General features: G+C 37.9%; 2 protein-coding genes across 2 annotated transcripts; one reads left to right on the top strand and one right to left on the bottom strand.

Annotated features, from left to right (window-relative positions):
• The first annotated feature begins 8,352 nt into the window (after window positions 1-8,352).
• Window positions 8,353-9,733, top strand: LOC126799627 (transcription repressor OFP14). Its single transcript, XM_050526863.1, has one exon. The coding sequence runs from the start codon at window positions 8,579-8,581 to the stop codon at window positions 9,524-9,526; it is 948 nt and encodes a 315-aa protein (XP_050382820.1). The 5' UTR covers window positions 8,353-8,578; the 3' UTR covers window positions 9,527-9,733.
• Window positions 9,734-11,869: 2,136 nt separating this feature from the next.
• On the bottom strand, window positions 11,870-23,596 carry LOC126798026 (regulator of telomere elongation helicase 1 homolog). The gene is made up of 22 exons (XM_050524844.1): window positions 23,392-23,596; window positions 22,662-22,924; window positions 21,778-21,926; window positions 20,903-20,984; window positions 20,614-20,761; window positions 20,234-20,390; window positions 19,714-19,991; window positions 19,529-19,574; window positions 19,049-19,190; window positions 18,804-18,958; window positions 18,141-18,232; window positions 17,885-17,983; window positions 17,728-17,796; window positions 16,951-17,037; window positions 15,921-15,980; window positions 15,702-15,817; window positions 15,023-15,080; window positions 14,848-14,953; window positions 14,309-14,376; window positions 13,674-14,219; window positions 12,884-13,029; window positions 11,870-12,150 (listed from the first exon to the last, which is right to left on the bottom strand). Exons 1-22 carry the CDS (start codon window positions 23,491-23,493, stop codon window positions 12,048-12,050), a joined length of 3,072 nt encoding a protein of 1,023 aa, XP_050380801.1. The 5' UTR covers window positions 23,494-23,596; the 3' UTR covers window positions 11,870-12,047.
• Between the last annotated feature and the right edge of the window lie 1,727 nt (window positions 23,597-25,323).

Below are 25,323 nucleotides of genomic sequence, written 5' to 3'. Positions count from 1 at the left end.
TTCTCCATTCAAAACCGAGCCAGACCCCTAACAAATCGGAGACATGCTCCTCCTTCGAGCATCTCCGCCATTACCAGCCCATTGGTTGCATCACCGCCTTCTCAACTTGGTCCCTCGAGCCTACCCCACTCTACCTCTGCTCCTCCTGTAATATCCCGAAAATTTATAATTATTTTCTAATTATTGTTCGGAGATATTTAAATTGGTGGTGATCTGATTATATAGTACGAGGGAGAAAACGAAAGTGTTCAAGCCTTTTATACTCAAAAACGTTACCGTGAGGGGTCAAGAGTTGACTTTTTATCCGTTAGGAATCTCAGAAAACTTCATTCATGAAAGTCCTAGAGTTCATCAATATGAATTCGTGGACATGCGGCACACCTAAATCAGAGTTCGTATGATGAAGTTACGAATCAAAAAGTATTTGAACATTTTTGGAAAATAGTATAAATAGGGGAATTAAAGAGAAAAATGGGGAGAAAAATCAGAAATTCGGATCGGTACTGTTTACGGGTATTGTTCACCCGAAAATCCAGAAATTTCCTCCCAAGCTGCCGAGTTTGGGCCGCCAGATCTCCATCGTCCGGCCACCATAGACCGGCGCACCGGTCCCGTTTGAAAGGTTGTTGCGTCCTCTGTTGATTGGTGGCAGTGTCGCCTGCCATCTCGCCATCGTTTGGGAGCGGTGAAGACCGGAAGTTCCCTCTAAAGTGCACAGTTCGCCGAATTTCACATCGCATGATCTCCCTCCTCCGGCCACCAATTGGTGAGATTCTTATCCTATTTTGAAGGTCTTTTTCCATACTACAAACCCTCCAAAAGCTTTAACCCAAATTGTTTTGTGGTAGGAGAATCGAAGAAAAGAAATTCTAGGTTTTAAAATGGGAGTTTCGGTTTTTGTTAAATTGAAGTGTTTAGACTCGGAATCAGACTTTGTGTGAACTAGAAAGTTGTTATGAATGTCATTTAGATTGTGGTGGTAAAATTTGGTGCTCATTGGTGGTGGTCAGAAAACGGTGGTGGCGCATGAACAGTAAATGTGAACAGTGTTTAGTACACAGTAAAATACGGACATTGTTCTATGAACAGCATTTAGCTGTAATGAAATCGTCACCTGATATTTGACATATCATTTTCTAAGCATTTTATCATGCTATTAGGTGACCGGAGAAACGAGTGAGGGAATCGCTTTCAGTGTCGTGGAAGTTGCACGTAGGAAATAAGGTGAGTAAACCTCACAATGATCATCATGATCGAAGTAGTGTTATAATTATTGAATTTAGTTTCAATTGTTAACATAGTCGTTGCATCACTAGCTTATAAAAATTATTCTAAAAATATGTTTTGGTTTAAATTACGTGAAATTGATCGTCTACGGTTCATGGGTAAGTGAAACGCTATTTTAATAAATGATTTTAAAAAAGTTTTAGTGATTATGGACTATAGTGAATGTGAGTAAACCTCACTATGATGAGTGTACCCTTGGCGGTGACTAATATTTACGTTTTCTTAAAAAGATCGAACTACGACATGTATATAATATAGTGGGTTGTATATGTGTATAAAATAGAAAAATGATATATATATATATATATATGAGTTGCTATATTATATATTGTTACATTCTTATTTCCAAATGAGTTGTACTATGGTAACTATATTTATATTTTGAGCAAGAGTCGCTTAGTTGTAGTACAATAAACATGTATTGATTGTCATATTGTACGCGGTTTTAACATTGAGTCTTGTTAAAACGTTTTATGGTCTTTGGACGTGTTGGTAGTAGTCGGAACCGAGCCTTGGCCGGGTGTCTGTTACGATTCAGTTAGAGCTCTAGTCTGTCTGCCGGTGTACTGCATGAGGGGTAATAGATGGGTTTCCTAGGTCTCATGAGTACCCATATTTTTTGTGTGATATTGGGTAATAGATGGGTTGCCCATTATTTGTCGGCGTACTGCATGAGGGGTAACAGATGAGTATCTGGGTCTCATGAGTACCCATATTTTAAACGTAATTTGGGTAAACAGATGGGTTGCCCAATGTTTCATGAGTACCTATATTTTTAGATATTATTGGATAACCAGATGGGTCGTCCATTGTTTTACGAGTACATTTATCTTTAAATGTTATTAGTATTTCCTTTTGTATGCGATGTGTGTTATATTGTTGGTTTACTCACACGAGCTGAAAAGCTTACCGGGTTTGTGTTTACAATCCCGGTGCACCAATTCGATAGTGGATGGGATAGTTCTGCAGGTGAGGATTAGCAAGTTCAGAGGGCTTAATCTGAAGATTTCTTTCTTCTGTTTATGGTGAGGATTGAGTGAATTTTACATTTCCATTGGTTATACTACTGAGGTATAAACTGGTTATGTATTATTCAAGTCGATTGAGTCGTACTATGGACTCAGTTTCGATACACTGTTATTATAAGATGATTTCAATATATTTGAGATTGTTTTAGAGTTTTCATGGCTTCGAAATCAAATTTTTATTATTCGAAATTTCGAGATTGTGACACTCCCCTCTCCTTCTCTGATCACCTCGCGGAGCTTAACTGCGTGCTCGAGCTATGTACCTCCGTAGCCTCCACCTCGTCGACCGTCGTGGTTGATAAACTCAGGGCGTATATGCAGATCATAGACGTGGCTTTGATTCTAGGATGGATTATGATATTTCAAACCACGCATTTCAGTTGTTTAGGGATTGTTGCTCCACTACTTTCTTAAGGAATCACAGCGTTGAAGCCGTAGCTACTGTTGCTTTGGTCCAAACCATAAGGGAGGCCCAAGAGTCCAGAGCCCTTCAAGTAACTCGATTATCTCCTTTCTTTCTCGGTTATGTAATAATTGAAGTGATAACTAGGTCTGGAATTGTAATTGAGGTTCATTGTGTTACTATTTTTGTTACTGATTATGTTGTTATGGATGAATTGTGATTTGTTGTTGCTGGTTAGTGATGAATTGGCGGTTTGATTTTGTAATGAAAGAGATTTTAATTGCGGCTAATGTAGCGCAGAAGGAGATTAGTGAGTACATCAAGATACTTGGTGAAGCTCTGCAGCTAAGTTAGCCTGTTAACAACAATTCCATATTAGTTCATATCCGCGGTTCTGCACTTTCCTCCAGCTCAGAAAGTCTGCTCATGTACTTATGTTTTTGGTTAGGATTTGGTATTTGAATTGTTGGCTGGTAACAAAGATCTCTGAGTAACAGGTACTTTCGATATTGTTTTCTCTGTATAGTAGCTTCTTATTTTTTAACAAGCTGCAGTATTATATGAGGTTCTTTACATTTTTGTTCTTCTTGTTCTAGTAACAAGTATATTGCTTTGAGCTTCTAGCATGAGGCTGGATGTTATTTGGTTAGATGGTTAGTAGAAAGGACTAAATTCTACTTTTATATTGAATGAATTATTATTACACTGGAATGTTCTATAAATAAGCTAACAAGAGTACAATATATTCCTACCACAAATCACGTCATAATTGGCTCCGTTACTCACGCTCACACTCCCTCTCAAGTTGGCGCATACACAATAACCATGTCCAACTTGCTAAGTGAGTCATAAAAAACCTTCTTAAACACTCTTTTTGTGAGCATATCGGCAAGTTGCTCTTTTTTAGGAACAAAATGAAAGTTAATGATCTTAGCATCTAGCTTCTCCTTTATAAAGTGACGATCAACCTCCACATGTTTTGTTCGATCATGTTGCACAGGATTCTATGAAATATCAATAGCTGTCTTGTTGTCACAGTACAGCTGCATAGCACACTTAGACTTAATACCCAAATCTTGTAGCAAATTTCTAAGCCATAACAATTCGCACATTCCCTGAGCCATACCTCTATACTCTGCTTTAGCACTAGATCAAGCTACCACTTTTTGTTTTTTACTCTTCCACGTAACAAGATTACCCCCAACAAAGGTAAAGTACCCTGATGTGGATCTCCGATCTGTAATATTTCCAGCCTAGTCTACATCTGTGAAGCCACAAACCTCAAGGATATTGATTAGAAAACATTACTCATCTTCCTAGAGCTGACTTCAAGTACCTCAAAATCCTTACAACAACATCCATGTGGTCCACACTGGGATTATGCATGAACTGACTCACTACACTTACTGCATACACAACATCTGGTTTGGTATGTGATAAATAAATCAGGCGTCCAACTAACCTCTGATAACGAGTTTTTTCAGTAGGCACTTGATCTAGATACTCTGCTAACCGATGGTTCTGCTCAATAGGAGTACAATGGGAGTGCAATCCAATATACATGTCTCTGTTAGTAGATCAAGGATGTACTTCCTCTAACACATATAGATACCATCACTTGTCTGGGCTACCTCAATGCCCAAGAAGTACTTGAGTATACATAGGTCATTCATCTCAAAATTTGTGGCTAGCTGTTTCTGTAATCTATCCACCTCAATAGTATCATTCCCAGTACCTACCATATCATCAATATATATAATTAGGGCTGTTACATTCCCTTGTTGATGTCTGAGAAATAATGTGTGATCTGAATTACTCTGTCTATAGCCAATTTTCCTCATGAATTGTGAGAATCTTCCAAACTAAGCACGAGGTTACTGTTTAAGACCATACAAATACTTTTTCAATCTGCATACAAAGTTACTTGGAGAAGCGGCCACATATCCAGGCGGACGATCCATGTACACTTCCTCTGTAAGTTCTCCAGGAAGGAATGCATTCTTAACATCAAACTGTCTAAATGGCCAGTTTAAGCTAGCAGCAAAAGAAAGCAATACTCGAATAGTGTTTATCTTTGCAACAGGTGCAAATGTCTCATCATAGTCTATGCCATATGTCTAGGTGAACCCCTTTGCTACTAGGCGTGCTTTATACCGGCTCACTGACCTATCTGGATTATGCTACACTGTAAACACCCAACGACATCCCACAGTCTTCTTGCCATGTGGTGGAGATACAAGCTCCAATCCATCTCTTCTTCCATTGCTTTCCTCCATTTTGGATCTCCCAATGCATCATGCACTTTTTTAGGTACTGATACAGTAGATATTTGATTGACAAATGAAAATAAGGTAATGAGACATGAGATGAAAGCACCTCATATAGAACTTGTCCCTGAAGGACACGCGAGGGAAGACGATTAATGAGGTAGGCAGAAGTTATGGCAACATCACCCCAAAGGTACTTAGGCATATGGGCACTAAAAAGAATACACCGAGCCATATCAAGTAAATGACAATTTTTCCTTTTAGAAACTTCATTTTGCTCAGATGTGTAAGGACACGTTGTTTGATAAACAATTCTGTGTGTTAAAGAACTCCTAAAAGACACGATTAACATATTCCCCCCCCCCATTATCAAAATGAAGAACTCCAATTGTGACATTATATTGTGTTTGGACAGTGGTATAGAAGGCTTAAAAAGCCAGAAAAACCTCATCTTTAGTTTTGAGGAGTATAATCCATGAAAGACGGGTGCATTCATCAATAAATGACACATGATACCGCATTCCTGACACAGTAGACTCTTTGGAGGGACCCCAAACATCAGAATTAATTAATTCAAAATGAAGAATATGTTTATTAGAAGTAGTATGAGAATAAGTAGATCGATGACTTTTTCCCAAAACACATGTCTCAAAACGTAAAACTGACTCATCCACACTAATAAATAAAATATGCATGGATTTCTTTCATAACACTAAAAGATGGATGCCCTAAGCGACGATGTCATAACCAAACTTCACTTAGCTTGTCAGAAGTGGAGATTAAAGCGGTCTGAGACTGTGCCTCTGGTTTCTCCCCCGCATATGTCTGATCCAGATGAAACAACCGGCCTCTCAGATACCCCCAACCAATTAACTCCCCGGTGAGAAGATCCTGAAATATCACATACATAGGAAAAAATGTCACATAACACTTAGCGTCAGTGTTCAATTGGGGGACAGATATCAAATGATGAGATAAATCAGGTACATATAGCACATTGTGAAGCTCTATTGTGGGAGTAATACGAACTGACCCTTTCCCTAATACGGGGAAGACCTCACCATTAGCATTAGTAACATAGGGTACTGGTGGAGGAGACAATACGGTAAAATAAGATTTGTCATAAGTCATATGATCAGACGCACCAGAATCAATAATCCATGTATCAACACCAAAAAAGTTAGAAATATTTAAAGCCATACCTATTTTACCACGACCAGCTATGGATGCGGTAGGTATTGCTCCTCCTGCTGTATGATGATCATGTCCAACCAAACCATAGATATCTGGTTCCTGGATGAATTGAATAGTTGCTTTCGTCTTGGGATGATAATTAAGCCTCTTAGGTCTAAGGTGTGAATACAGCTTCCAACAGGTCGCACGAGCATGGTTAGTATCATGACAATAAGAGCAAGGAGGGCGGGGCTGATTCTCGAAGCCTGGCGGTGGTCCTCGCTGATGAATTGGAGCTGAAGTGCTCTGTTGAAGGGGTGGTGCTGAAGATCTAGCACGAACAGTAAGGCTGGAAACTTCAACTTGTGTCTGATGAAGGCGCTCCTGGTGAGATTCATCCTTACGAATATATGTAAAAGCTGTAAGTAGGCTAGGGGGTTCGGTCTGTCGGAGCAAATCCCCTTTCGCACTGTTATGCTTGGCGTCAAGACCTTTCAGTAAATGGTGAACTCGCTCAAGCTCCTTCTCACGCTGGTATCAAACAATATCCTCCTGATGTTTGATCATGCAAGGACGTTTCACATTAATCTCAGCCCAAATATTTTTTAGTTTGGTGAAATAATGCGCCACCGGTTGCCTATCTTGTTGCATCGCAAAAGCGGTGCACATTAACTCATGAACCTGTATGAAATCAGAGTCATTAGTATATAAGCCTTCAAGTGTCGGCCATATTGCATTGCAGTGTCACAGGCCTCCACCAAATCAATTATTTCGTCATTCATAGCTTTCCACAAGACTGACATCACAAGGTCATCATCGCCGTCCCACTTAGTGTAGGCAATAATATCATCTGCACTAGGAGCCGTAGTTACTCCGGTTACATGCCTTATCTTATGCATGCCTCGAAGATGAGCGATCATAAGTCGCTTCCATTTATGAAAACTGGTCCCATTGAGTTTAGTTCCCCCAAAGGACCCACTGTCAGAACTCTTGACAGATACTTTAAATTTCGGAACATCAGCTTCGTCTCTAGAACCCATTGAAAAGAAATTTGAAAAAAAATCAGGAATTATATAGCGGAATTACCAAAAAACTGTTATAAACCTGTCTTTGGTGCATGTGCACTGTAAGTGAACCTACACTGACAATCAAGACTACCAATTCTGGACCGGGTCAGGTCAGATATGGGTCGGGTCTAATTTGGGTTGGGCCGAAATTTTTCGATGATGGGCTGGACCGGGCGGGTCGGATCTAAATCTGGAGCTCGGCAGCGGCGATTCCAATGGCGAATGTGACAGCTTGATGCAGCGGCGCTGGTGGAGAGGAGGAGGAGAGCTCGACGCGGTGGCTCTGGTGGAGGATAAAGATGTCGCTGGTGGAATGCTCGCAGCGGCGGAAACGAAAGGAGAGGAGGAGAGCTCGACGCGAAGGCAGTGGCGGAGCGAGATGTCGCCGGCGTGAGATCGAGGCGGCGAGGAGATCGGAGACCGTCGGTGATGCAGTCCCTTGAGGTGATACCGACTAATTATGCTTGCAGCGGGGACATGGGGACGAGTCAGGTATACCTACTGATTGTGCAACCGGCTTGCTGACGTCGCCGAACCTCAAGGCTTATGGCTTACTAACATCGCCGACGAGCTCCAGAGAGGGTGGCAGCAAGCTTGGCTGACGAGCTCGCACCACAAAACCGCAAAAAACAAACCCAGGAAAAACAGAGCAGTGCTCTGATACAAGTGGAATAATATCTTACACTTCCTTAATGATCATGTACACATAAATATCCTATATATAATCAGTAAACCTACACTTTAATCCTTAATTCCCTTCGTGATTCACGCCAACAAGATAGCAGATATGCACATATTACTGGCTGGTCCATACGATAAAAAGAAATTAAGGAACAAGCATTTGTATATCGATGTATTTGGGGAAACTGTTATTTTCCTCAAAAGATAACAGTTATATGTTTTTCAAAATGAAAATAAACGTTGAGCATTGAAGTATTGACACGAACCCATTTACTTCTATTGAATTTATCTACAACTCTAGCCATATATTAGCATTGAATTTCCTACATATATAGAAACAGTCAATATAAATATCAACAAGATACCTTATTAATAGACATATTTACAGTAACCCCATTAGTGACCCCATAATGTTTGTTCCAAACTTGTCCTAGTAGTGTATTCAACAGTCTTCAGAAATGGTCAAAATCTTTGCAAAATAGCAAACAAATTCACCTCAAATTAATAGAAAATTGCATCCAAACTCTGAAATTCCCATGCATCCGTCTATGTACGTTATCCGAGAACAAATATAATTATATGTTACTTCCTTTGCTGGTTTATTTATAAACCATTCCACCTACCAAACCTCCACACTCAGATCCATCAAAGTTAACCAAACACTTGAGAAAGATGCCCAAGAAACTCCAAAAGCGTTTCCAAGATTACCTCACCAAGATTAAGAAACCACCCCCTTCAATCCAATTCCCCTCTAAAAAATGGATGCGAGCCTGTAAACATCCGGAAACCCTATCTTTCGCTATCAACAACAATGAGACTCAGGACAAAGATGATGATGCGGCAACACTCTCAGATATTGATGAGTTTCTCTTCGAGAATTTCAGGTCACTGTACCTGAGAGATGATCAAGGAGACACCACCGATGATTATGAAAGAAGAGAAGAGAAAGATCTACATCGTCCTCCTCGTGACGCCCTTCGGGATAAAAACCTACAGATGAAAGAAGGCCATCGTGGTGATCAGAAAAATGAAAGCACAAACGAGCCCTTTTGGGATAAACGACCTCTAAAGCTGAAGAAGCGTCGTCCAGATCATCAAGAAACCCAAAATAACCAAGATGGGTTTCTGTTCGAATCCCCTCGACTGAATATCGATCCACCGGCGGTAGATCTCTGCGGCTCACACAGGTTTTCAGTGTCCCCAGGTCGACTGTCAAGCTCGGTTCAGACTAGCACAACCACCACCACGACATCTGAGGACGCAGGATCCAGCTCTAGGTCAACACGAACCCTAAACGGCTCTGCTACCCCTATCACATCACATTCTAATGATAACTATCGCAGTACAAAAGATGTGGCACTTCCCAGTGACTGTATATCAGTGTTGATGTACTCTCCCAACCCTGGCTACGAGTTTAAAAGATCCATGCATGACATGGTTGAAGCTCGCCTCAGAAACAAGGCAAATGTCGATTGGAATTTCATGGAGGAGCTTCTGTTTTGTTATCTTAATCTCAACGAGAAGAAGTCCCACAGATTCATACTGAGCGCTTTCGCGGATATGGTCGTGGACATGCGTCAGGATTCTGACATGGCTTCGGCGAGATCACGGAAACTTTGAAAATCCAGGTGAAGGACCATGGATTTCAGGGAAGAACAGGAAGAAATAAGTGCTGGGATACAAATGTAGGCTTTATTTATTAATTAGATTGCTTCTGGCGTTATGCACTATCCTATGCTTGTACTATTGTACTATATTCATCGATCATGTACCTTTCAAGAAAATCAAACAATTTCTCTAACATTCAAATTTTGTAATTTTGTGGGTTTTGGTGAGATTTTATAGATATTTGATGAGGTCGTGTCTGTTGCTTGTTCCCCGGTGCTCAGATACTTTGGACTTTTTAGATTTCCCCGTTTATTCTTGTATATATAATGATAGAGCAATAATTTACATGCATATATAGTATATCGCATAACGCCAAACTATAGCACCATTAGCTATAATACACAGTATGCGAAAGTGATGATTTTAAAAAGGAGAAATCTGGAAGCACTTTTGTTTTACAAAAACACAATAGTGAGATTTCATTTTAACTAGCTAGGCAAGCCATAAGGCCTACGTATCACTAAATAAGAAAACATATGGTACTCTTTTTCTGTAAACATGTATATCATCATAAACATATTAGACGTTACGATGACCACTAATACAGCAAAGAAGATCGAAACTTTGATTCAACATTCATTGTACACTAAACTTGACTGGTCAATTCTTAACATTAGAAACCATTTTCCATTGTAAACCAGAAAATTTACTTCGCAATGCTCTAGCGTCTAGCCTCTCTCTCTCTCTCTCTCTCTCTCTCTCTCTCTCTCCGTTAGAGGACAACTCCCTTTTCTCTTAATCAATATATGTAATGTAATTTCAGTCTTTCTATATATGAATTACTATTCTTTTCGTCCAAAAAAGAAATAATTCAAATAAATCTTTGCGTTAAAACTTGACTTTGTAGTTATTCTGGAAACGACAACCAACTATTGATATCCCAATTAGAGTTACTAGCTAATTTTCGTAATTACTGTAAGTGCGAAGGAAAAGGTGATCATGGATTCATATGGTGCATCTACGCACGCATGGCCGCGAAGAAATTGGTGTGTTGTTTGCGACGCGAAGTCAACAATGGAACTTCACAGATAAAGATCGATGGAGACCTTAATCATGGCGTCTTGCTAGCTAGCTGGTATACCTCCATTTCTATATGGTCAATTATTTATTTGAGCAGAAAAAAGTACAAAACTACAAACCAATCTTGTTAAAGATGATTGGAGAAAGAACTTCCCCTTTGGAAGTTTGGAAAAGAAGAACTTATTTTGCTTCCATTTACCTGTAATTATTAGCACGTTTGTGTTAGAATGCTACCGTGTCTGTAGCATGTTTCTAAATGGGTGCTCAGCTGTTTGAGGTGAAACTTGCTGAAACCATCGTATTCCATACCAAGGATTTCAATGCGATTTTCTAGTTCTATCAGGATCATTAATTAAGAGTGATGAAGACGAACAAATTATTTTGAGGAATAAGAGCCACAAATAAAGAACCAATAGCGACAGAACTTAAGAAACAGGCTAAGTAGGAACCAGAAGAGCAGGGATATACAGACATCTGCGACCTTATGCAAGAGAAATGCTCACTATTACAACTAGAACTAATGTTGCACCTGGTTGTGGTTAGACACTCAGACCTCTAACAATTTTCCTCAACATCATCACTGTTGGACATCGGAAGGACCCCGTGCTGATCTCATCCACATTCAACATTGGCCAAACATACTGTAGTAATGGGGAGGATCCTAATTACATTCATCCATCTAATCATTTTGAAGGCAAGTGGGTGTGTGAGTGTGACCCTTCACCAGCACTTCTGCTAAAGTGCTAATTGCTAGCCAGCAAAAATTGTTGGTCAATACTACTAAAGTGCAAAACTGCCAGTACGTACTTCAGTATTATAAAAATTGATTTGTTGGAACAATTTACATAAAACAATAGAGAATTAAAATGAAGATACTACGTACTACCTTGAAGCCAATTAGGTCTTTTCATATAACTGTCTACTAACACAGTAACACCAGAACTACTACTTAAGCAGCCAAGGTACATAAATGTCGACGTTAGAAGCAGTAGTCATTGCCAGTTCCCTTTGAACTGAAACAGATTAGCAAAATGTTTGGTTAACCTTCTTCACGTACGTAAATTATACATTGACATGAAATAATCCTCCTACTGGGTTTTAGATCATTTGTTAGTCGGCCAGTTAATGAAATTCTATTGAACTAATCTATCTGTCTTTCACTCATATAATCAATTCTTCTAATCTATGAGATATACACATTCTGGTTCAATCAATCTGCTTGTCATATGCAGTATAACTAAAACGAACATTATGAACAAAATGCCATGTAATTGATTAAAGATTGCTTCTATTTGATTTTGTTCAAAACTTACAAAGTCAGGGAATGCGAAGCCAAATTGAAACTCTAGCTTTTGATGCAAGTGTAATTGTTATCGATCACTAGAGTTACAACTCTTCACAACAATAAGCTTTTTGCCTTGTTTAAAGATCGCATTCTATATCAGGGAGCACCTCAAGAAAAACCAGCCTTGCTGTTATGCTTTGAGAAGACTCCATTGGTTTGAAAATAGTGCTCGTACATGGACTGATACTTTGCAGGGATAAAATATTTGAATCTGTTGACAATTGTAATAGAGAAATAGTAAGAGCCTCAAATAAGAGATGTCAAACTCATCGTATATATCTATATATCTATATAGACAGGGCTTCTTGGCTAAGGAGGTCCGCACCAATGGTTTTGGTGCGGATTTCCATTGTTGCACCACTTTTCGATCGAATTTCCACATCTCTACCGTCTAGTATCTAGATAATATTATGTAGATCATCTCTGTAAAATTTCAGCCAATTTGGTGATCGTTAAGGCCCTCAAAATCGAAAAAAAAATGAACGGACTGGATTCTGTCAAACATAAACCATTCATGTTTTTGACAAAAAAAGCGCAATTTTGAGGCCTTAGCGATTACCAAATTGACTGAAATTTTACAGAAATAATCTACATAATATTATCTTGATACTAGACGGTGGAGATGAGGAAATTCAATCGAAAAGTGGTGCAAAAATGGAAATCCGCACCAAAACCATTGGTGCGGACCTCCTTAACCAAGAAGCCCTGTCTATATATAGAGCTAGACGCACAATCTTGATCTTTGACTCTTACTTGTACAGCATCTATGCTCGCCAACCATTGGATCAAAAACACATCCAAATTTCAATGAAGTACTTGTTTATTTTATGTTTAAGATAAGATCTTTTTTAAAGGATTTGCGGATATGATTTGTTGAACAAGTACCAACCATATTTTTTGTGCTCATCATTCTATCATATATCAGGTTGGATGGACAGTATCACCTTTTAAGAAGGGAAAGCCTCTCTGGTCCAGAAAACAATCTCACAATTGATTGTAAAACTTCACTTATGTTCATTGCTTTGGACTTCAGTGCCTTCATCAGGTTGACAAATTCTTTATACTCCATAGTGCTAAGTTTCTCTTTGACCTGCAGAGCACAAGGAAAAATATCCAAAAACACTAAGCTGTTCATTTACAACCTCAATCAGGAAAACTATGAATTTGTAGAGAAGAAAGACCAAATATATCCAACTACATGAGAATGGGTTTCAATAAAAATGGGATCAGGCACTTGACGATATATCCAGTGAACAAAGTGTAATCTGTTAGACTATTTCGCATGTCCCAAACTAAGATATGTTCTAAGAAAAGTCTGTATCTTTCTGTTCCTTTTCTAAACAAGTATTCAGCATAAGGTACATAGATAACCTTCACTATCCTGTGACTCATGCCACAGTTCTTTTTGTTTTGCCAGATAGAGACCATACTTTATAAGTGGCCAAAACAGTTTTAACTAATTCATCTGTAATCATTTAGAGTAAAGAGTAATCTTAAAACCATCGAAGGATCCAACAAGGACAGAATTAAGCATCACAATTCGTGGTAGGCAAGCTAACCAGCAAATGTAACATAACTTTTTTAAGCAATACGTATATCAGCTTATATGCTTGCATGACACCACATACCTATTCAGCTTTGTTCTCAAGAAAACTAATTCAGAATGAAACCAAATATTAACACAACTCTAGAGTCAGTGTAGCCAACAAGGAGAAATGTAATAAGAACCCTCACCTGAACAAGAAATTGAGATCCCGTCATTTCCTTATCACCAGAAGGCCCAGCAGTGGATGTCACATCATTGTCTTTATGCGCTAGTTTTGATCCAGCTTGAGCAATTTGTGTACTTTCTCTATCAGATGACTTGGATATATGTGAGCTCTCAGTTCTAATTGAACTAATAATAGAAAGGTCATGTGATTCAAAAGCCTGATTGTTAATATGTTGCACTGCATCTTGCTCTGGGCTTACTTTACACCTTTTCACAGAACATGGTGTTATGGCTTCTTCCCTACACTTTTCTTCAAACATTGATCCGCCAGTAAGATCAATTATGTTTCCATCTTCATACTGCATACTCCTCCTCTTAAGAGTAAGAAGCTTGTTCTCATTTCCTAATAGAGTATTTGAACACTTCCATGACACAGACTGATCCTTGCAGCAAGTAACAGATGAGCGATTAGCAGGGACAATTTCACCCACCAGGCTTGACACCTTCTTCCTTCTAGCTTCAGGAAGGGGAGTTAACTTTACAGGACAGTCTTGAAACACTTGTGTATTCTGAAAGTACAATTAGTAAGAGAAATTAATTACCATATTTTTGCACAAATAATAATGAGTGGTCACTGAGGTAGTAATAAAAGATTTACCCCAGGGACGCATTTATCTGTATAAAAATTGTCTGAAGGTTGCTGAATTTCCGACTCATATATCTTTCCTGCCACTCATGCAAAACAAGTAAATGAAATCGTCATTGGCAGAAGGATTAAAGGTGCTCAACTCACAAACACTGGCATTCCAATATACTTCACTGTTAAAGATATTCTTCACTGTTAAAATAGGTATGCATGTACGTTTATCTCAAAAAACTAACATCAATGTCTAATGTTATATACTCATCCCAATATTTATGCAATTCTGTAACCCAAAAATCTAACAAATCTACAATCTAATAGATGGAATCAAGCCCATTGATAACTGTTTATAGCAACTTATGGATATTCTTAGACATTGTCAATTTCAAATAGTTGAGTATATCACAAAGCAGATCCTTTATTAGACAAGCATGAGAATCGCAGTCAAAGATATCAATCATTACAGAAGAAACAAGACATTGAGGAGCATGCAAATATTCTGGTTAGACTTAAAGCCCTAGAGCTTGAGAAAACTCTAACTGCAGCAATCTTACCCTGTTTTTTAGTTATTAATAAATTCAGCTTTGTAGGACCCCGAGCTTCTCCATCCCGGAAGAAACGGGTCAGTGTATAAACCACATCCCCAAATTTGGAGTAACACTGAAAAAGACAATGTAAGTACAGACGTGTTTTAATAGATCAAAAAAAGCAACTGCAAACCAGAAGCACCTTGATATGAGGCCTTATCCAAAGAGATATTTGAGATTGACGATTTGGCTGTGCAAACCTGTCAACATTTAAATGAAAACGGATGATGTAAATATGTACAGAGGTGTGTTGTGTATACCTAGTATTGCTATGATACCAAAAATTATGCACAAAAATTGAGACAAAATCAAAAATAAATATTAGTGTAGCAACTGTTTTTAGTACATATGTTTTAATTCCTGTTGATAACCAGTAAAAATCCAAAAAAAAAAACATTCAGAAAATGGATATGCCCATGAACTTTGCATATAATCCAAAGACATGGTCATGCGTAGCCTACATTTCTCGTTTAGAATTACAAATCCCAAACAAAAAAATCCATTTAAGATCCACTTTATCTATAAGCGGAATAACCTAACAACATTGATGAAGAGTAATAAAAGAATGTTTTACATTCAGATGGTAAAAGAGTACATTCGAGATCCGACTATAAAAAGCGCCCAAAATGTTTTGCAACTGTCAAATTGGAAAGGTTATGCCAATAATTGTGAGTAAAGACATAAGTTCGGACTATGATAAATAAAGATCGAATTATCAAAGCAGAAGTGTATGGTTATTTTTGCTGTTTTGTAGAGAGAGAGAGAGAGAGAGAGAGAGAGAGAAGGAGTGAGCGAGTGAGTGAGTGAGTGAGAGCAAGAACCTTTCATCAAGAAAAATAATTGCTCCATAATCATGACGATGACGGATTACACGACCAACAGCCTGATTCACAGCTCGTGATGCTTGTTGATTGTACCAGTCATCTCCAGTCAGAACCTGCACAACCAATATTGGTAGATTACTAGGCCAATTAGCATAGTCAATGAGAAAAAACACTCACTACCTCATGGTGTCTTTGAACAAGCAATAGGGAACATACCTTACATACTTGCCGCTGAGAATGTGCCTGTTCATCTAAGTACTGACGTTTTAGACGAACCTGTTATAGATTAACATATCATCATATGTACAAGGAAATAAAGCTACATAAGTAACAATGCAAAATATGGCAAACATAAGAACCAAATTTTAAGGGCATGTGCAAGTATTATGTTCTAAATCATCATGCCAAGAACTATCAGAGTTACCCAGAGAAAACAGTGATGGATTAAATAATGAAATTAAAAGACTGTTACTTACTATACCTAGAATATTAACCACTACCATGATAATTACAAAGAATCAAAGCAGCTAGTGTCCAACGTAATAGAAGAAAGTGGGTAGTCCATAAAACTAACAGGAACCCAATTCCATAAATGACAGAAAATGCACCGGATTTCAAACTTTTTCCGCCCCTTTACCCTTATAGTCCGTAAGTATCCTTCTAGTCTTTCATCCAAATGACATAGAAAACTACCAGCAACAATATCCTGATAGCAAATTAGATTTCTTCTTTTTACCACCAGATTAATTCTTTGACAAGAATCACATATCTTACAGACTTGTATCTGATGTCTGAGCATCAAGAGTACTCATGTAACATGAACATCACATTTCAGATACAAGTTCAGATCATTAACACCAATCTAACTCAAGTACGCATGATTCATGAACATCATTTTTCAGATGCAAGTTTAGGTCATTAACATTGATTTAAGTCATTCAACACAAGTGCAGATGACTCATATCCAATGTAATGTCTAAGCATCGATACTAACACGGCTATGACATACAAGACGTAGGTTCAGGTGAATGCACATAGGATAGGATTAATTTTTCATATAAGGTGTAACAGTAATTTCATTAATGCTAGAAGCCAAACAAATCCAAATTCAATCGGAAACAACGAAAATGCTGTAGTGTCAATAAAAGTATCCGTCTCAACTGCAGTGTCTAAAAGAGGCCAAGACTTGAATGATAAAATACATTGACAAGGCAATCGGAAGTAGAATGTGAGTAAAATTATAAACCTTAGGATCATTCCATGTGGCAAACGGCATACCAGTAACAATTACAGCTCTTCCAGCGTGATCGGCAAAATCTAATCCTTCACTTACCTGGAAAAATTAATCTAATCAAATATGTCACAAGCTTCTGATATCAAATTCCTCATTAATGATAATGTAGGAAGCTTGCACCAAGAAACAAAGATCTTATAATCAACATTAACATCTACGTTTTGCTTGCCACATAGACAGCCTAGAGCAGCTAATGTCAGGATGTATCATAAAAGTAATGTCATGCATATCAACACCTACACATGCTACAGAGAAGCTAATACAATAGAAATATAATCGATGTTCAGAGCAACAGATGTATTGCTTCTGCAGTCCAAATGATACCACACGCCAAGGCACTTCTTTTTTTTATCAATATGAATGCCAGGGCTCTGTCAAAAATATTGACAAATAAGCATACCTTGTGCAACAAATCAGTTTTCTACAAGTTTGCCTGTTTTGGTTCTTTAGAGCATATCGATTCCAATCCCCTTCTTAAGATATTTACTAGTCACCAATGCAAACTAATATCCAAAATATTTTATCAAATACATTTTGTAGGCAAGACAAAGCACAGATATAAAAAACTGTTACGGTTTAGAAACTTATAAATTATAACCTTGGAGGCTTTGAACATCTGATTGTTCATTTCATGAAAGTCACACATATATTCCATTCTTTATCAATCAACAAATATGCAGAAGTCTGCCACAGCCGAAGATGTGAATAGTACGGGATATAGAAATATACCTTACCACGGCAAACGGCAAAAAATATTGCACCAGAAGCTGAGGTGTCCTTTAGCTTAGCCATATAGTCCTGCAGAAAATATTCAGACAGCAGGACTATCTTGATATGACCATAGTTAATAATTAAAAAAAAACTGATTCACCGTATGTCATTTCACCTCAATTGATGAGAGAAATAATGAAGATTGTCTAGGTTCTACAACAGGTTTCTTGTTTTTGCATATTCTTTCCCATATTGTAGTTGAATTAGCCTGGCTCTGCATAAATAGAACATAATGGGTGATACTCTTGACATAGAAACACCTCTCTTATAGTTTGTTACGTCTGGTAATAAATCTTCTCTTCCAAGTCAAATAAATATAAAATATAGAAAAAAACAATTTAACTTATTGACCCAGAGTATTGATTCCTTACCATATTCTTCCAGCACCCAATGCATTGATCCAAAAGGTAGTAAGAAGGAAAGAATACAAGAACTCCATCAGGTACAATTCGAGCAAAATTGACTGAAAAAACAAATGAAAGACAACAGAATCAGACACATTTTGCAAATGATAATCAAATGCCCAGCAAACAGATTGGCTAGAAGCAAGGTGGGGTTTTTCCAGTTTGCTAGGTTGGGTCTGTCTCTGAGAGAGAGAGAGAGAGAGAGAGAGAGAGAGAGAGAGAGGCAGACATAAAATAATATGCAATCTGAAGTTCGGAACAAAAGTGTAGGTATATAGACATGTTTGGGTGTGTCAGCATGCGTGTGCGCCATATATATAACTTGAATAGCAGTCATCATGGGAAGCAGGACATGACACAGTTGTATTTTAACTCCAGGGAAAAATGGTCTATAACTGTACACGACTGTGACATGTTTAAAAGACATAAATCTCTGTTAGTGCAAAAGTCATCCAATTTATAAGTCTGAAAACAATAATGAAGCATTTTCTAGACTGCTAAGCTTAATATATTATCAAAAAGGGTGATGTCTAGATCAGTGGAAAGTAACAGTTGGTAAACAGATCATGCAAAATTGTTGCATCAGCCAGAAATACCAGGGGAATATGGTCTACTGGATATGGTACTTACCAATAGCATTTCCAAGTTCCTGTTTATACTCAATTGAGTCGCGACTTTTATAAGAGGAGTTGAAAGAGCAACCAGAAGGGCCAGCTGGAACAACTCCAGCCCATATCTGACTCGGGGTAATAACATGAGGATTTTCCAGCCGCACAGGAAACTCGCTGACAAACAAAGAAAACATTGTCATTATTGGAATTCAGGTCAGCCATAAGCATAATGAATGAAAGATAAACAGCAAAAAAAATACTTACAGTTTCAACTCCTGTGCAAATGAGTCTAGAGGAGATAGTGTGCCAGATGTCAATATAATAGAGCCTACATCCATCTTGGAGAATTCCTCCATTGCAATTCCAGGATGAAAGCACCACCAGCTGAGTGTCCTAGATGGCTTCCCTGGAATCAACAAATATAGAATACAATTGTCACTATCACATCATACATAAGAACACCTTACTGAGAGAAGTTCCAGCAACTTGGCATAAAAGAAGCTACAATTAGATACCTTTCTCAGACGATATATAAATCCATTGTGAAGAACTTGGTCAACCGAAGTCCTTCATTATGCCCATTTATGTTTTGTTTTTGTTTTTTAATTTATTTATTTTGGGGAGGGTGGTGTGCAGAACAAAAGAAAAGTCACTCGCAAACAGTAGACTCAATCTGATATTCTAAAACCATAACGTGAATAACGTTTCAATTCCATATATTACAGAATATAAGTGGTCACTCACCCTTTAAATCATCTGTTGCACTTCCTTGAACTTCCTGTACGTGAACCTAAGATGAGCAGAACAATGATCTTCATTCGAGAAAAGTAATACATTCTTCTAAAATAATAAGGCAATGAAAACTGGAAACTAGATCTCCTACTAAAGTTCCCCGGCTAAATAACTAGCAAATCAATGTGCAAACTTACGCGATACGAATTTGCATTGCTTATATCTCTGAAAATTGTATTCAGGATGTCACTAATGCTTTCTAGTCGGCAGACATTGCGTTTAGAATTCTGCTGGTTATCTTCCTCGATAAGTAGTGTAGCTTCCTCAATTATATTAATGATCATAGGGACAGTATCCGTTGTGATGTTTAAATCAGCAAGGAGTTCATAAATATATGATCCAGGCTTAGTGTATCCCAATTCCTTGGACTGAATAGGTACTTCAGAAATCCGCTTCTCAAGCTTCAAGAGAAGCGCTGCACGATATGAATCACTGGTAAAAAACCATAGCCAAATATTTTTTTTGTGGAAGAACATCACATCCATAGCAAGAGAAAAAGAAATAACAAAAGCTAGCTGTCCTAAACTGTAATAAAAAGGACACCATCAAAGAAACAAGGTATAATGGTATATAAACATTGAGTCCCAACAAAACATCATGGTGATTGACTGACTATTTACTGGCATAGTACTGACTGGAAAGAGCAAGAAGGTTTACCTCTAAGAATTGCAAAGTTATCTGGATTCTTTGATTTATCAATTGATTCATCCCTTCTTTGTACAGAAAGATCGATACAATTTTTTGCTTCAGAGATGCATGCTGTAAGAAGCCAAGATGGCAAGTCGAAAGAAGCTGCATCCGCACATATACTTTCCTGCATTATTTAACGCTTATGTTAGCTTTTAAAAAAAATACTTATGTTAGCTTGTCTAAAACCTAATAACTATTAATTCTGCATGAAAAATAAATTAACAGTTTCTTATTTAGAAGTTGCATCCGTTCGAAGGGTGGCTTAGAGATTAACTATATAGCTTTCAGAGACAGCCAACTTAGAAAATTAGAGTTTTTAAAAACTAATATTTCCATGTAATCCTTACCAGGTTGTGAGCTTCATCAAAAATGAGAATACTGTTTCTCCAATTAATTTGTAGTGATTTTCGAAACCCACGGTCAATAAGATAGTTGTAGGGCGCAAATAATATATCGACAACCTTATGAAGATCCCTGGACAAGTAATAAGGGCACCTGCAATAAGAAGGTAACAAGTAAATGGCAAGCTAAATCAACCTTAAGCGACAACAGGATTGGGTTCGGGGAATAATAAAGGATAGGAGATGTATGGATATCATTTCAATAAGGTGAAAGAACACTGATAAAAGAACGTACGGCCCAGATTTTTTTCCAATATTGACCAAATCCTCAATGTCAATAGGTTCATCTCCAAGATGAGAATTATTCTTCAAGTAATCTACAACAGAAACCCAGCCAGCAAATTAGAATTCTTCAAAATGTGCAATACATCATAAAGAAACTTGAGGAATATCGGTCAAGTTACTGCAGTATGATACACGAAAAACAGTAGAAGAACTTCAAAGCTTCCCACTCATTCAACAAATATCATACCAACTAATAATCAAATCACCGTAACATTCTGAAACGTAATCTAGTCCGCTTATTTAGAAAAAGAAACTCCATAACCCATAACTCATCTACAAATTTACTTTTATAATTTCCTTAATCATCCCAAGCGGATACTACCAGTTAACTCATAGGACCACAAGATTCAGGCAACTCACAGATACCCAACCCACCATTTGCATTGCACATACGCAACAGGCTAGAATAACAGGGCAAATCCTAATACCCTCTCCACTCAGTGATTAGAAGAGAATTTGGCATAGGATGACAACCAAACAACTATAACATATACAACCACAAATTTCAGCAACTTAAGGCACCCTGCTCACCATCCTCTAGCATATAAAGCACCAGCTAACAACAAAATGGCAGTACTAATTTATACTAAAATTATTAACAGTCTCCTAATAACTGTATGAAAGCTACGAAATCATCCTGTGTTATGAGCTTCGTTACACACAATCTTATATATTAGTAAGGAGCCAGAAAACGAGTATCACCTATGCTAAGTACAAAACAATCCTATAACAGAATTACAGAAATGGGAAATGGAATTTTATCCTGACTATTCAATTTTTATACTGTGTGTGTGTAAAAAAAAGCACAAAGCTACACAGACATACCAGTAGTACGAGAGTAATGTTTACAATAGCGCTTTGTACGCTTTCTGCAGAGGAAATGGCAGGCATTCGTCTGCGCTTTCCCATGAAGTAAACTCACGTCTTCATGAATGCATAATTGCTCTCGAGACCCCAATACTACCATTTTTGGCCTGCAAATTGTCAAAATCAGCGCAGTTTCCAAGTAGAAATTAATCTCCAACGTGATTAATAATTTCTTTAATTAGTACTGAAGTATCTTCATGTGTCAAGACTAGTTTTGAGAACCGCAAGTTGCAAAGACTATCACAAGTTCACAACTGTAGTGAGGAAATTGGAAATCAGCACCTGCTCAGTTTATTATATAAACAATAGGCGCCGTGTGCAGTTTTATGTCATGTATATGTAATACTATCCAGAAATTGACTCCAATGCTATGTCTATTGGACAAGCCATCAATGTAGTCTTTAGGTACCGTTCAAAAAGACAACTAGAGTTGCAGTGTACACGCAGTCACTGAGAAATACATTCCTCCTGGGGTTAATATTAGTTTACTACTGCATGGTTCAAGGTGTGCAGAACATCGCCTTAAAGACAACAGAAAAAAATATGAAAGACTAACTATTTATATATTGAAAAATTTAACGAACTAACATCTATAAAAAGAAATGGGTATAATTGAAAGCCCAAGACAGCAATAGATCGTAAACACTGCAAACTACCAGTCCTTTAAAGTAGAAAACAAGTCACAACAAGGCTTGTTGTACATTCAACACAGCAATATCAGGAAACTGTGTGCATCAATTGGTGAATAAACACAGGAACAAAAATAGAGACTCAGCTAAAAGTAATGCTGCTAATAAATCTGAAACTTAACCATATTAATGAAAAGCCATCCAATGACTGACCTGTATGAGCTTCGCTGCAACTCTTGAATTACTTGCCGGATCTGGCTGTGAGTGCGGGACGCATAAATTATGGTAGGATGATCATTGCCCTGTGACTGAGACTGGGACATCGAACCACCTGATTTATCACCATTAATCAGACTCGTCTTAACATTAGGACCAGTTGAGAAAACCCCCAAGCTCTTCCTCCAAGCCAATGTGGCACAGAGAAGACAAAGGGTTTTCCCAGTTCCAGTCGGACTCTCCAGCAGTGCATTAGATCTCTGCATCATTGTATGCAAAGACACAAATCAAAATCACACCAATGACTCTAAACAAATAACAATATATGTCTCAATAACCGAAATTCATTATGACCTGGAAACAATACTGATCAGTGATCACAGACAACATATGTATTAAAACCGCTGAAATACATTAGAACAATGATACCCAGTACATGTACTATCAATCTGACTCACCATTTCCCCAATTGAATACTGATGTGAACTTAAAATCTATACTCATCCTATACCCATAAGGACTCAGTGTCCAATTTAGGGTTACATGCCCAAATACTCATTTGATTAACATGTGTTAAAAGCCCCAAACTGAATATCACACAAACATCCCCAAAAAGATTCAATTAAGAAAAGTTGATTCCTTTTTTCTTCCATAACATCAACTACTTGTGGGTTTTAAGAGCAAGAAATGAAGTTAGGAAATAGAGAGATTAGAGGGGGAAGCTTACTTGCTGAAGAGACTGAATGACTTTCTCCATGTAAACGAGCTGGCAATCGTAGGCCTCGAATGGGAAATCGACATCGACGCCTCTGATACTGTAAGTCGGCATCTGATGGTGGGAAAAAGATGAGAACTTTGTCGATGATTGAATGAGAATTTGGGGTGAGGATGTCAAATCTGCAAAACCCTAATTGCTGTGGGGGAGGGAGATTGGGGGAAATAGAGACTCAAAAGTGGCGCAGTCTTCCCGCCATATCGCTCTTTTATATACCATTTTCCGTTTTTATGTCTTTTTTGCGCAATAAAAGACGTGTAATTACTTGTGGGCATTTTCTAATATTTTCAAAGAAACAAATGCAAAATTAAATCCCACTTGAGTTTTTTTTATTGCATAGTCACTCGAGTCGAGGTGGCAAACGGGCCTAACCGGCCTATTTTAAGCAGGTCAAAACTGTACTTATGATGTGCTCGAGCCGACTCATTTATTTATCATCTCAGACTCGAGCCAACCCATTTACTTAAACATCAAGTCTGACCCGGCTCATGAGTCATGGCCCAAGTTTATATCGGGCCGGTGTCAGGTCCAAAAGTGGGCTAGCCCTGCCCATTAGCATTATAAGACACAATTCAAATAAAAATATTATGTAATTAGAATATTTGTTTTATATAATTATTTAGAATAGTAAAATAAATAAAATACTACAACATATTTCATAATCTTATTTCTAAAACGTTACGTATGTCAAAACAATGACGCTTTCTTCACTACTTTGATAATATTTGTGAAATATTATAGTTAAAATAATGAAATAAACAAGAGATTTTAATTTAAAAGTTATAATATTGTCTAATAATGATAATTGTTTAAATATTTATATAAATAGTATAAATTATGTGTTAACAGGCCGGCCCATGAATGTATCGTGTCCGGGCCGTACCATGCTCAAAACGGGCTCGAGCCCAGCCCGGCACATGGGCTAAAATACATTGGCCTAGGTAGGCCCATTATAATACCAGGCTCGGGCCATGCCGGGCTACTAACGGCTCGGATTATGCCGGGCCGACTTTTAACAGGCCCGATCAGTGCGAGACTCGGGCTTTTCGGCCCATTTGCCACCTCTACACTCGAGTCTCTAAGACTTCATTTCTATCACACAACTTTACCTCTTACTATCACTCAATTCCGCCAGTATGATTTTGCAGTAAAGTGTCAATTTTTTAAGTGTATCTTCATTAATTGAGATATTGAACCATTTCGCATACTAATAAGTTGCATTTTATTTGTCATATTAATGATGTAAGATCTATATTCTCCTACACGCCCCCTCACATGCAAATAACTATAGGTATACACGTGAAATGAGTTTAAAACCAATTTATGTGTGGAAATTAGGATTGAAAAAACCAAGAGACTCTTGGTATAAAATAATTATGTAATTCTTTTATGGTAAAATAAGAAACCCGAATCATCTAAAATATGAGAATACCACAACGGGTGGACCTTATGAGGCTTATAACAATAAAAGATGAGCTAATAACACCACAATAAAAGTGAATTTATTTATTAGAAACTTGACAAGACAGCAATACTCTTATTAAAGTGTTCTTGATAGCTTTCGTTTTACTGAAGCTCCACGTACGAGATATAGAATTCCTCCACCTAGAGGTTGTGGCGACATTGTCCCCACGTGTTTTTTGAAGCCTTTTGGTGTCGTAGGCTTGTCGTCAAGAGTAGCAGCCATTTCGTGAAAAGTAGTATAGTTTTGCGTTGTCTGGAATAGAGAAGTGAATTCAAGTGATGTGATTCCAGTAGAGTGGCTAGGCAGCGATTTTGGATATTGGGTCTCTACGACGGTGCTCAAGCTTATTTAGTTATCTCCAGTTAGGCTTACTCTTCTTAGCAGTTTTGGCATCCGGTTATGAAGCAAGGGTTGGTCTT

The sequence above is a fragment of the Argentina anserina genome, chromosome 6 (assembly GCF_933775445.1).
Source record: "Argentina anserina chromosome 6, drPotAnse1.1, whole genome shotgun sequence".
NCBI lineage: Eukaryota > Viridiplantae > Streptophyta > Magnoliopsida > Rosales > Rosaceae > Argentina > Argentina anserina.
The sequence above is the reverse complement of the archived record's forward strand: the minus strand, read 5'-3'. Positions and strand labels throughout refer to the sequence as shown.